Below are 12,753 nucleotides of genomic sequence, written 5' to 3' on the forward strand. Positions count from 1 at the left end.
AATACCTTTAGTATAATAAGTTATTAGTATTTATATATTTAATTTATATCGATTAATAGGTTTAGAGGAAAAAAGAAGCTATCGTAAGGTCGGTTAAGGTATAATTACTATTAGCCTTTATCCGCTCTTAGTATTAATAAGGGAGTAGCGGGTCGTATAGGTTATCGTAATTTATATTAAAGCGTTCGTACGTCCTCTATATAATAGGTAGGTAATTATAAAGGGGCTGCCTTAATCGTTAAAAGCGCTATTTATTCGCGTAAGATATACTATATTACTAGCGGTTCGAGGGAGCGGTTAGTATCGAGGACTAAGTACTATCCCTAGTAGCGGTAGTATTACGACGATAGTTTCCTAGGCTTACGGGTTCCTTCGTATAGGTAGGTAAATAACGATACGAGGGATATCCTAATCGGTATAAACGCGGTTTAATCGTCGTATTATATCGTAGTATCGATAGCTTATTAACGTTATAAGTATTAAGGGCTAGGTAATATCTTAGCGGCTATAGTATCGTAATAAAGATTCCCGGGCTTATACGTACCTTCTTATAATAAATAAATAATTATAAGGCGGGATACTTTATTTAACGTAAAACGCGGACTATTTCGCGGGTTAAATAGCGGCGCCGACGGCGATCGGTATCCTCTAAATCCTAATAACGTAATAAAAACTCTATAAACTAAAGGTTAAGGGATCGAAAATGTTATAGGGTAGTCGCTACTAAAGAGGAGTAAAGCGTACGCGATATTAAAAACCCGGATATGTTTACTCGAAAGTATATTCTATCGAAGACTATAGTACGTATGATAGTCTAAGATAAATGAAATTAGTATCGCTATATTAATCGAAAGGCAAGGAATTTAATGTAGTTATCGTATCTTAGCTATATCCCTTAGTCGTAGAGATATAGTAGTCGCTAGCCCGAAGGTATAAGAGGTAAGGAAAGAAAAGGGGTAAAACGTAAAAGTTACTTATTCGGTTATAGCGGTACGACGAAGTAACTTAAGCGCCTATAATTAAAATAAATATACTAATCGGAAAACGACGAATCTAATAATAAAAACGAATCTTTAATTAAGATAAAAATAATAAAGATAGTAATCTAGCTAGGTAATAAATTCGATAATAAGCATGGCATGTCCCGTACTTACGGGAGCTATAGTTACTCTATATAGGCATAAGGCCTATCGTAGCGTATCACGTAATGCATTAAGAGGGCATGTCTTACCGCACCACTATAATATAAGCTCGTAAATAAGCTTCGTTATTATCTTAGGTAATAAAACGGCTACCGATTAAGATAACGAGCTAAAAATTAACGGTAACATTATCCATTAATCGTTTACTAAATATAAACGGATAACCCGAAGCGTCTTAGTAAGCGAGATCTACGGGATAGTCTAAGGTTTTAATATCGATTACGTTATTTATCGCATTATTAATATAATCCTAGGGCGGCTGTTACTTCTAAGGGCTTCCCTCGTACTTTATACGGATTCCTACTCGCTATATTAGTACTTAGTATAGATAGGTAGTACTAACGAAAAGAGACTAATAATTAATTTAATAGTACTTAGATAGTTATATAAGAATAAGGAGATTAATAATATTAAATGGATTTAAGGTAATTATAACCCGGCGGATGTCATAACTAAGGTATCCCTTAATAAGGCTATGAGAACTTTGGTTAATAAGAATAAACTTATTATTAAACTAAAAGGATAGGTTAAGAGGGAATGATTTACGATATATTATCGCGAAAGAAAATAAAGTAAGTAATGGTTGATTAATATATGCTAGTCCATAGTATATATATATATATACCTACGCCTATAAGTAGATAGTTTTCCATAGGCTACCTTAAGGAAGGAACCTTTCTTCCTTAGACATTATAATATATATCGTCTTACTCCTATTATTTCTTACTATTATTATTTACTTTGCTTTATACTATACGTACGTACCTACCAATAATTTAATATATTATTTTAAAAAAACTACGTTTTTAAATAGGTTAAAACTTTCTTAAATCGTACCTATTTTCATAGTAAGAATTCTACCTTTCCGACTATCCTATTTTTCCATACAAAGAGGTTTTAAAAAAGAACACTAAAAATCAACGTTTTTAAAACTTATTTAATTTAATAAAAATCAGAAAAATAAAAAGAAAAAAGTTTACATAATCTTAACCATTATTCTATCTATAGTATAAAGGATTAGGTAATAGACCCACTTTATTACCGTGAAAAAAATAGGTCAAAAGGCCGATATAGAGCATAGTTAATAGATTTACTAATAAGTTATATGGCAAACTATTAGTGCAGTTTCAAAAAACCTTAAATCGTAAATAGTTTCTTATATTACTAAGCGAAAAATTCGAAAAATTCATATATTGATTCAATCAAGCTAATTAATTACGTAAGTAAATTTCTGATTTTTCCGATTTTTTCCCGGTTTTTTATAGGGATAAATCGTTTATATATAAACCTATATAAAATACCCGGCTCGCGAAGGGGTGGCTCGTGAAGCGGTAACCTAACTTACTCTCGACCTTCGAAGAACTTCTTATTTTTAAGAAGATCGTACTAGCCTAATCCTATAAGTGGATTAAGCAAAATCTACGATTCATACTAAGCTTGATCTCTTTTAAATGTAGGTATTTCTAACTACCGTACGAAAGCACATCTAACTGATTCTTTTTCGTAAGTAAAGAACCTTTATATGTTTTCGTAGAGCGTTGTGATAAGATGTAGTGGCAGTGGCAGTGGCAGCGGTAGCGGACTGCTACGCTACAGGGGATAATTAGGCTAGTATGACCTCCTTAAAAATAAGAAGTTCTTGGAAGGTTGAGGGTACCAATTTATCCCCATGTCTCTTGGCGCCCTATACCGCAAAAGGTATACCACCTACTGAGTGAATCTGACAAGCCCTATCCTGCATAGAACCTGCTTTTGTCTCTATACTGCCAGAACTATCACTGAGAACGCGGATTGGCGCGAAGCAGCACGGAAAGCCTTGCTTGATGAGTCGTGCTGCGTTGACAGGAGCTAATCACATACTGGGTGACGGGACGGATGACATCCCGTTGTTACGATAGTAGTAACCTATGGAGTAGTATAATGAGGATGCGATGGCTGGAAGCCTCCTCCCTGTCGCCCCTAAATCAGTTTCTATTTCCCGATGCTGAGTTGTTTGGTGGTTTTGTCTAATGTGCTGCCCGTAATTGTACATAGGTAATTGATACACCAAGGCTGGTCCTCTGCGGTGTGCCACACAGGCCACATCGCGGCAAGGTGGCATGTAGCGTATGAAACCTCCTGCCCGTGTGCTGCGAGTGGAAATATAGGTCTAAATGGTATTACTTCCTTCGTCTTAATGTGTTCGTCGCCATCTCCACAAGGCCGCTCTTTGCCTCGCTATCCGGAAATGTGTCGAGAGCTGCGATGGCTCGGTGTGAGTAGTCTTCCGCCAGTACTCTCGTTTGCTCAATTCCATCGCTTTGATACACTAATTCGCGGGCCTATCATCGTGTCAGTTTATGAGCCATCCTCGTTGCTCGATCCTGACTCGACGAATCTCACCCTGGCTACGTCCCCCTCTCCTCCGAATTTCCTTCCCACCAGCGTCCCCAATTCCGGCGTCGTCTTCCACGCAAACAACAAGGGCGCAGTCGCGAGACCTAATGTTAAGTCTGCCCCGGAAGGCTTTCCTAAATCCTTCGCTGACACGGTGTAATCAAGCATATCATCTACTAATTGGAATGCCAGGCCTAAATTCCTACCGTAAGAATAAGCAGCCTCGACCGTGGCAGCGTCCGTCCGACCGAGCAGCGCAGCCGCCCGACATGATTTGGAGATCAAGCTTGCCGTCTTAAGGTATGTTTTTTGTAGATAATACGTGAATATGTCCTCGGACCATTTCGGATTTCGCTCGTCGCGTGCGGTATTTTTTAGCTGCATAAATTCGCCCTCGACCAGGTTAGCGATAACCGTGGCTAACAGTTCGACCACTTCGGCATTGCGTAGCCGCGCTAGGGCGACAGATGCCCTTCCTAATAGAAAGTCCCCGGCCAAGACTGCCATCTTATTGCCAAACTCGAAATTCGCGGACGGCGACCCCCGCCGCGACACGGAATGGTCTATAACATCGTCGTGGAGAAGCGAGGCGGTGTGGATCAGCTCGGTGATCTCGGCCAGCCGGCGCTGCGAGGGGAGAACGTCGCTCTCGGTGGACTCTGGTTCTGAGGAGAAACTTGGATGGGCCGACGAGGGATTGGCATCGGAAAGGACGCTGAGTGGGGATATCGAGGAATCGATCGTCTGGATTGTCTGTGCAGGCGCAGATTCCGGGGCCTTGGGACAGAGTGACGTCGCTCTCGACATGAGCAGGACGATCAACGGCCGCACATGCTTCCCCTCGGACTGGGTGTAGTACTTTGCGACTCGGTCTAGGGAAGGGTGGCCCGAACCGAGGAGCTGTCGAATGTTGCCCGTCAAGTGCTTCATCTCCTTTGCAACGATCCGCAGTGGGTCGATGGGCAGCTCAGATTTCGTCGCTCGTGAGACCGCGTTCGAGACCATATTCGAGGCCACCGAGACCGCCGCCGCCCATGCTGAAGGTCGTCTGGGACTGCTGTGGTACTGGGCCCTGGGTGTGCGTATCCTTGTGCCCGGGGATGTCGCTAGCCAACGGGAATCCGAGCACAGAGAGAGAACCGAAGATCGACCGGCTATTGCGCGCGTTCTGGGGAACCTCGAGGCCCCCACTCGAAGCTGCATTGCGTCCGGAGTGCCGGTCCTGGGAGGGAGATTCCAAGGGCCCGATTGGTCTAGGGGAGTCACGGAGCAGGTAGCCGCAGCATTGGCAGTACGGAAGCTCGGGGTCGAGGGTTTGGGTGGTTATGGCAGGTTGCCGGCACCTCGAGTCAGGTTCTCAAAGACGCTGGCAACATGTGGAGGCTGTATACAAAAATTCGGCGCCCACGATGCTGACCGGCGGGTTTCATTGGCATGGGTCGATGGGCGAGGGTAAGTCCACTTGTGAAAGCCCATAGGCTAAGTACCGAGGTAGGTACATCCTGTGGCGGGGCAAGGAATAATGAGCACCACCAAAGCGTGGAAGGGCGCAGATGTGGCTTGAGTCAGCATAAAGAGAGCCCATTTTGTGGCTGCTGATAGGCGTAGGTACTTCTCTTGGATCCCGCTTCAGGTATGGAACGGTACTAGGTACCTAGCTCCTGAGGCAAGTTCACCTAGCAGCTTACGTAGGATATCCATTTCATTAAAGGTGCCTACGCGCCAACCCAGCTCTTTGCATTGCCCAGCACAACAATAACTACCAACGCCATGGTCAATCTCATAGCCGGACATGGTACTCCTTACGATGACTGCCTCCATAGTTGAGGCATTAGAAAAATTTTCTGGAGCAAGCAACGACGATGCTACTGAGAGGGACGACGCCAATTCCTCGACGGGCAACCAGGACCCGTCGCTGAGGGGCCCGGCCGTTGGAAACCCCATAGCTCACGGACAGATCATCGATATATGGAAGCGCTCAAGAAGTGAGGGACACGGGACCAGATTGGAGGATCTCTTGCGTGGCGCGACCATCTATATACCTCCCCCGCCTCCGAAACCAGAGCCGGTTCGTCCGTCTCGTGGCCCTCTCTAAGCCTATTCCGATTTGCTGATCGACGTGTTCACAGACCCACGAGTATAAGGCGCTGATGGCCCGGTTACGTCGCGAACAAGAGCAGAGGTCGTACGAGCGCATGCTTCAGAAAGCTCCCCCGAGAGAGTCATTCGCCCAGCGGTTCCCCTTGGCTCCCCTGGCCGCTTCGTTTGCCGAAGTGAATCGGCCCTCCAACCCGTCGGATTTGGGCGAGGATATCGAAAATGGGGATATCCAGAGGCAAATAACACTGATCATCAACTTTCTGGTCAGCATATTTGGCTGCGGCGCCGCGCTCTGGATAGCAGCGAGGTGGTGGAGTGTCCCGGCTCGTCTCTTTCTCAGCTTAGGCGGCAGCCTTGTTGTTGCGATTGCCGAGGTCGCCGTCTACTCCGCCTTTACATGGCGAGCGGCAGAAGGCGAAAAGAGTCGGAAAAATATCAGAGAAGTCAAGCAGGTCGTCCAGACCTGGGTGGTCGGGGAAGACGATATCGGCAACAAAAGTGAGAAAGATCTATTGGATGTCTCTATAGGCAGTTCCGACCCCGACTCCAATCTTCGCCGGAGATTCAAAGACATGAGGTGACAGCCGAGGCAAAGAATCACGTATCGCCCAATAGCAAAACTTGCCTGTAATCCGACCTAACCGGACAATCCCCCTTTTTGGTGTACTACTCTTGGGACAGGCACAGGCACAGACACAGCCACATGGTAGAAATGTAGGATCCGATTGAGTGCCGCTGCCGCTTTTCCCCTGTGCTCTTATATTGGCAGCTGTTGCCAGCCGGTGGCACCTGTCGAGGTGCTGGCACTCATAGTTTTGTTTTTGTTTTTGCCGTTATTGCCTGTAAGGAGGTGTCTGCACCTGTCAATTGGCGGATCTCACCTGCGTAACTTTCTACCTCACTAGCGTACCCCACTTGCTCCCGATACACGTCTTTCCGCGACGCGTCTCTATCGACGCGTCTTTCTCCCTATCACCCGGAAGCTTGGCGGCACCAAACATTGATTGATATTCTTGTCCTTGGGATTTCATTGACCTCGCAAAACCCTTATGACAGCTTTATTCCCAACGACCATCCTTCCAACGTCACTACTATGCCGGTCTAGCGGTATTGGAAGCGGGATTCGCAAGTCACCAAACCACTATGGAGCCGTCGAATACGGCTTCTCGGATAGAACAAAAGTAAGTTTGATAACGTCCTATTACTCGAGCTCGTCTCACAGAAGCTATGGAGCCTCTGTAAAAACTCTCCTGCCGTGAGCTACTTCTCATCGGCTCTTCAATTTGGTGGCCAAACTAATTGTCTTAGGCGGCCACTCCGAACTTACAGCAAGCGTGCTCCGCCAGCTGATTCCCCCGAGCCAGCTCCAAAACGACAACGCATTGGAGCTTCAAGCCCAATTTTGTCGACCCAAGAGGCCATACCAGAACCCATCAGCGACGTCAAGATTCCCGAGCTTTCTCCCCCCGACCTGCCCCCTCTACTGCCGATAAAGAAAGGGACAATCACTAGTTACTTCAAGGTCATTCCTTCTGCGCCAAGCAGCACCTTAAATTCGGAGCTCTCGTCTGATGCTGTCGAGCCGAAGACTACGCCCCCGTCGTCCCCGCCCGCTCTCGGTGTCCGGCGGAAAACACGGCGAAGACTTACCACGCGAATAGTAACATGTAGCGCGTCGGAGGATCCTCAAGCAGAGGTCGAGGATGAGGGAGAGGGGGGAAATGGGCGATCGGATCCAACAGAAGACGAGCCTGTTCCGCCGATAATACAAACAGGCACTCCAGTACTACCCAGTCCAGATAATCTCAGCCGGATACCAGCGAAACGGAAGACCCGATCGGATGCTGGCAAGCGTGGGCGGAACACTGGGAAGGGCACCAAACCGGTTCGAATTCAGACGACCCTAAGTCTTTCCGCTGAGGAGAAAGCTTTTACGGAATGCAAAGAATGCAATATGCTATACAATCCGCTTCACCGGCAGGACGCGAAATGCCACGCTCGGCGCCACGCGGCAATGTTGAAAGCGAAGTCGAGTACTCGAGTTATTAAAACGGCGAATTGAACGGTTGCGTCTGCGGCCCCTCTACACATCCCATGCGGCTTCCCTTTCCCACCTATCGTCCACTCCGGGCCTTCAGAGCATCCTCGAGCGGCATGTAGGAGCACATCAATTTACGGCCCGACCTCCCTCCAATGATGTTGAGCCAGGGCCGAGCAGGAAAATATAATTCCTTCTGCCAATACATACGTGGTCTCAATTGAACCTGGGCCCATCAGTGGTCAAAGAACGGTTTAACAGTCTAGGGCGGACTTGCGTTTTGGCCGTTGGGACTGCGGAGGGTTTGTTCTATGGTCGTTTGGCTTAGCATGTATATCGACCACCCGATTTACTATCTGGGGTAGATTCCAGCAGATTTCGATAAATGCGAGGTGATCGCTTTTAAGAAAGCTCCTTTCTTGAGGTCGACTATGAGCATAGAACATTAACATGCTCCGTGAGATACGACTATTGGTATAGGTTGAGTTTGTTCAGATCCGGAGTTCTCTTCCCATGCTGCCAAGCCGGAAAGTGCCCGCGAGAAATGGCCTCCGGCTCAAGGCTTGAATCAATATGCGAGCTTGACCACAGCGCTCGCTGCATCCTGATACCAACATAACCAAAGGCAGAGACCAGCGGGTGGTCAAATTCGGCATCACAGAAATTAGTAGTAACGGATCAATTGTGTTCCATCACAACAAAGTCCCCTGCTCAACATGACAGCCATATTTAGTACGCAGCTTGCTGGATGCTCTCGTCGGCATTCTCCTTTTCCCCAGCACGACGGTAACTCTTGTCCGGGAGGGTCATAAGCTGACACTTTACAATCCTTGGTGGACTTGGAGCGCCCACATGATACCGGTCCATCCCTGGCCGAGACAGCCCCGTCAACCGAGCTACGAGTGGCCCTTGAAACATATGTATGCAAGAAGGGAAGCAATGGGAAGCTTCAATATAGCAACCACCCTAGAATAGGTTCATAACTATAAAGCACACTGTAAGGATGCGCTCTTTGTCATTACCACTTCATATCTTCCCAGGTTACAATGTAGTGGAGATATGTCCTGAAATGCTATCAGAGTTATTGACTCGTCTATCAAGTGAAGGGCTCCGATAAGCGGCCTCGAACTATGGTACTTCTCACCTTAGGTAAGGCCAACGATAGCGCATAGACCTACCACCTGCAACCCAGACATGAGGGATTGCCATCAATGAGCGAGCGTCTACGATGCCTTCAACAACGGCCCCAGTAACGCCTTGCACCCCGCAGTTCTCAATGTGTTCTCCGGAAATATGCGATTACCGAAAAGGGAAAATTGAATGAGTTCAGGGCCAATCGGAAGAGAGGTTGCGAAATGACCCACATCCATCCATACAAAGGTTACCTACCTTCGGCGACTCTTTATCAATCCTCGTCTTCATAGCTACCAGGGCTACTATGTGATGATACATCTGTCTAGTCCCCATACAGGAGTGTTGAGACGCCGTTGGTTGAAGACGGGAAATCGGATCGATGCCCGTTTATATAAGTAAGTAACAGAGAGCTACAGGCGCCCACTGTTTGTGTGTGTTGGGAGGATGGGGGGTGGTAGAATACAACACCAAATTATCGTCGTCACTATGCTAGCCAACGGGTCTTGACCACGTACAAATTCGATTCGCCCATCTAACATCTACATCAGCGCGATAACTCTTCAAGATTCATAAGCAGCATGGTCCTGTCTACTGCTGTTAAGGGCCAAGTCCAATTTCACACCGCAAGTAGTTGGACCCGACTGCCTAGGATATAAAAACACACACGTACCTGGACATGTTAAAGCGCCTGGCATTTAGGTTCGCCTGAACCCTTACGCCTGGCATCCTGTCGTGGCTTGAAATGCGCCGGCTATTGCGCCAAGGCTTACGTAGGCTGTCGGAGGCGGAGGTCTCCAGAGGGACTCCCCACGTCGGCTGCCGACCAGCTGTTCCCCAAGCGGTGGGGAGGGTATATACCCGCGCCTAAGTCCTCAATGGCGAAGAATAACCAGAATCTCGCATTCGAGCTCAGCCAATCGCCTGGATGAGGGAGACTCGTCGTTGTAGACGAGCGCTTCCCCATTTTCCTGGACGGGGCAGCCCGATTCGGCCGTAATGATGTGACAGGCCCCGACTCCACGGGTCCCTCGATCCCAATGTGGGCCGTCGCCACCGCCGTGTCATTCGTCTCTGGGGGCAGGGCTGCGAACGATGCCAGACCCAAGCCCATGACCAACGCGCGCGTTACCTCCCCACGAACGATGCGGCCTAACTCGCACGCGGCTACGCGCTGCTCCGGGTCAAAACTGGATTACGAATCAGAATGGAATCGCCGTACCTGATCTACGCGACGAGACATAGCTAAATCACGGCCTTTCTATTTTACATTATTTCTGCTAGATCCCTTCCCGTGACGGAGGTATGCTAGCTTGAGTTGTGGCTTTTAGGCCTACCTTCCCCACGCATGGAATGCCTGCCTACATACCCATAATTCGTGTACCTGTCCGGGGCCACCCCTAATAGCCATGACCGTTTCTTAGTCCCAACGCCGCATTCAGTCATCATGGATCCCAAGCAACGACTGCATTGTACAGTCGGCTGGCCGTAAATCAATGCCACTCGTGCCATATCCCCCGACGTCCGTACTATGTCGTACACCGGTGGATTAGACATCCAGCATGCTCCGAATCTGCTGCGGCGCGCCACTGGTAGACACGCCGCTGGCCGTGCTGGAACTTCTCTCACTAGTACCCGGCCGTCGAGGTTGGTCGTTATTTGATCCTTCCAAGCCTCTGCCCCTCTCGGTAGAGAGACCCGAGTTTTCGCTCGGGAAGAGTAGGCCGGCTACCATCTGCACCGTGCGCTCGCTTCTCCGTTGCTCCGATTTACCCCCGTAAGGAGAGTACGGAGGTGGGGGGTTGTTTGACGCAGGGACGCTACTAGCGGTGCTATTGCGGTGAAATTCGTTCATCTCAACTGCATTGACTCGAGTCGGGGCCTCGGATTCGGCACCCGCGGCTCTCTGTTCCGCTAGTCTTTCAACATGTCTCGCGGTTGGTCGCCCACCACCGACTTCTCGCACGTTCCGCATGATGCGATCCCGCATACTACCCGCTGGGAGGTCGCCATTTACGCGCCGCCACCAAGCCGGCTTTCTGACGATACCCAGCTCCTGGTCGATAGCTTGGCCGCGTAACCGACGTTGGCGCATAAGCTCACGATCCTCGTTCGGTCTCATGAATCCGGCGATACACTGAATTATGAGAATTAGGAGGCTCGGGGTATATCCCCCAACGTACATGGCGACCAAGTTCGTCTTCACGTTGAGGGGCGATAAGTGGAATTCCCACGCAGCCAGACCCTGGTACGCGACGACGGCCAATCCGAGAGGAAGCAGCAACGTGAAGCGAAACGGCATATACCCTAGAAAGCCTATGGCACGGTTGAAAAACCCACGGTTGCGGGGTTCGTAATGTCGGATGGAATGCCAGAGAGAGACGAGGGTAGTGAGCCAACAAATGAGGAGGCAGAAAGTAGCAGCCTTGAAACGTCCGTCGGTGGCAGTTGGGATGGCATGCTCTATAGCCTGGTCGGGGGATCGCTGGAGCTCGATCTCGCCCCAGTTCCGCGGGACTATGAGGAAGAAATTCTATAAGAGGGATCCGTCAGCGAACATGCTCTCTGTCGCGAAAAAATATTCCACCTACCAACCACAACCAGAAGTAAAAGAAGAGCGGCAGCCATAATTCAAACATGCCCCTCTTATCTTTTTCTTGCAGCACGAAGGGATTGGGGTCGATGAACTGGCGCTCCATCCAACTGCCCCAATGCCGCACGGCCTCCCAGATCAAGGCGGTGGTGCCCATCTGCATGAGGAACCAGAAGAATACGTTGAGGACGAGGGGAAGCTCGACGACGCGGTAGCGGTCGACGTCAATGCCGGTGAAGAGGCCGATGAGGGCGGCGGCGCAAACGAAAATGGCCCAGTACCACTGCCACCTCCGCCCAATGGGATAAAACCTCTTCTCGATCGGCAGAATCAGCTCGCCATGTTTCTTGAGGTTGGCCAACACCAGGATGAGGCACAGGGCGAAAGCCACAGCAAAGCCGACACCAGCACGCGCGCGGTCGCCAATCGGCTCGGTGGCCAGGTAGCACCAGGTACTATTGAGGAATGTGCCGTTGGCGAGGACGACGGTGGGTGTGTAGGGAGGGTCCACGAGGAAGCACCACGACCCATTGGACAGAGTGCCATTGGTGTAGTAGGTGTAATTCCAGAAGTTGAGCGTCGTCAGGTTGAAGTGTATGCCCTCGATGACGGTGTCGGACGAGTTGTCGCCGCCTGGGAAAGCCAGGAGGTCGCGGGCGTCGATGAGAGGCATGGCGGCGGCTCGGAGCTGATCACGAATGCACTCGGAGTGGGTTGGCGGGCTTTGTGTTGTTTATCGTCATCAACCCCAGGCAGGACGCAGACGACAGGCAAAGGTATGGCTGGTCTGACACGGGGTTGCGGGCGGGCTCAAGACATCGGAGTAGCAGTGAGGATTGAGGATACGCACGGCCGCGAGGAGGTAAAGAGCAAGAAGGAGGGAAATGCTCGAGGCGGAGGAGGAGGTGGTAAGAGGCGAAAAAAGTGGTGGTGGTAACCCGGAGCTTCGGATGGCCTCGCGGTACAAGCTGGGAAGAAAGTCGCTCAGCGACCAGCTGGTCCCCACTATTCTCGCCTGCATACCGATTCTCCATAGGCCACGACAAGGGCGATAAGCGTCGGTGGAGCGGCCCATGAACGCCGATCGACGTCACCCCGAGTTCTCCGATCCCACTCCAGGAAGTACACTAAGTACCTGCCTATGGTGGCCCGTTGGCGCTGCGCAGAAGCCAACCTCCCTGGCAAGGCTGTTATAGCAGTTATAACAGGCGGAGACTGCGTAGGCCAACTGCCCTACAGGAAATGTATCTGCATGTACCTCAGGTACCCAACCTCACGGCCGCTGTCGCCTCGATCCGATTATGTAATGCGCT

General features: G+C 49.6%; 4 protein-coding genes across 4 annotated transcripts; 2 read left to right on the plus strand and 2 right to left on the minus strand.

The window, feature by feature from the left end:
* Nucleotides 1-3,230: 3,230 nt before the first annotated feature.
* Nucleotides 3,231-4,896, minus strand: GGS23DRAFT_516240 (hexaprenyl pyrophosphate synthase). Its single transcript, XM_051514600.1, has 2 exons — nucleotides 3,585-4,896; nucleotides 3,231-3,523 (listed from the first exon to the last, which is right to left on the minus strand). Exons 1-2 carry the CDS (start codon nucleotides 4,779-4,781, stop codon nucleotides 3,362-3,364), a joined length of 1,359 nt encoding a protein of 452 aa, XP_051372546.1. The 5' UTR covers nucleotides 4,782-4,896; the 3' UTR covers nucleotides 3,231-3,361.
* Nucleotides 4,897-5,274: 378 nt separating this feature from the next.
* GGS23DRAFT_516246 (endoplasmic reticulum-based factor for assembly of V-ATPase-domain-containing protein) lies at nucleotides 5,275-6,540 on the plus strand. The gene is made up of 2 exons (XM_051514601.1): nucleotides 5,275-5,646; nucleotides 5,708-6,540. The coding sequence occupies exons 1-2, from the start codon at nucleotides 5,371-5,373 to the stop codon at nucleotides 6,257-6,259; spliced, it is 828 nt and encodes a 275-aa protein (XP_051372547.1). The 5' UTR covers nucleotides 5,275-5,370; the 3' UTR covers nucleotides 6,260-6,540.
* GGS23DRAFT_516301 (uncharacterized protein) lies at nucleotides 6,494-7,855 on the plus strand. Its single transcript, XM_051514603.1, has 2 exons — nucleotides 6,494-6,933; nucleotides 6,987-7,855. The coding sequence occupies exons 1-2, from the start codon at nucleotides 6,728-6,730 to the stop codon at nucleotides 7,738-7,740; spliced, it is 960 nt and encodes a 319-aa protein (XP_051372548.1). The 5' UTR covers nucleotides 6,494-6,727; the 3' UTR covers nucleotides 7,741-7,855.
* Nucleotides 7,856-10,023: 2,168 nt separating this feature from the next.
* GGS23DRAFT_565633 (uncharacterized protein) lies at nucleotides 10,024-12,393 on the minus strand. The gene is made up of 2 exons (XM_051516228.1): nucleotides 11,439-12,393; nucleotides 10,024-11,380 (listed from the first exon to the last, which is right to left on the minus strand). The coding sequence occupies exons 1-2, from the start codon at nucleotides 12,111-12,113 to the stop codon at nucleotides 10,397-10,399; spliced, it is 1,659 nt and encodes a 552-aa protein (XP_051372549.1). The 5' UTR covers nucleotides 12,114-12,393; the 3' UTR covers nucleotides 10,024-10,396.
* Nucleotides 12,394-12,753: the final 360 nt, after the last annotated feature.

This window comes from Durotheca rogersii, assembly GCF_024521655.1.
Source record: "Durotheca rogersii strain YMJ 92031201 chromosome Unknown GGS23scaffold_8, whole genome shotgun sequence".
Lineage (NCBI taxonomy): Eukaryota > Fungi > Ascomycota > Sordariomycetes > Xylariales > Xylariaceae > Durotheca > Durotheca rogersii.

Coding starts and splice junctions, on each gene's coding strand:
- GGS23DRAFT_516240 (XM_051514600.1), bottom strand. CDS start 4,781: ATGCAGCTTCGAGTGGGGGCCTCGAGGTTCCCCAGAACGCGCGCAATA. Junction 3,524..3,584: donor GAGAGGGGGACGTAGCCAGG/GTGAGATTCGTC, acceptor ACACGATGATAG/GCCCGCGAATTAGTGTATCA.
- GGS23DRAFT_516246 (XM_051514601.1), top strand. CDS start 5,371: ATGGTACTCCTTACGATGACTGCCTCCATAGTTGAGGCATTAGAAAAA. Junction 5,647..5,707: donor CGCCTCCGAAACCAGAGCCG/GTTCGTCCGTCT, acceptor ACGTGTTCACAG/ACCCACGAGTATAAGGCGCT.
- GGS23DRAFT_516301 (XM_051514603.1), top strand. CDS start 6,728: ATGACAGCTTTATTCCCAACGACCATCCTTCCAACGTCACTACTATGC. Junction 6,934..6,986: donor TCTGTAAAAACTCTCCTGCC/GTGAGCTACTTC, acceptor TAATTGTCTTAG/GCGGCCACTCCGAACTTACA.
- GGS23DRAFT_565633 (XM_051516228.1), bottom strand. CDS start 12,113: ATGCCTCTCATCGACGCCCGCGACCTCCTGGCTTTCCCAGGCGGCGAC. Junction 11,381..11,438: donor TTTACTTCTGGTTGTGGTTG/GTAGGTGGAATA, acceptor TCCCTCTTATAG/AATTTCTTCCTCATAGTCCC.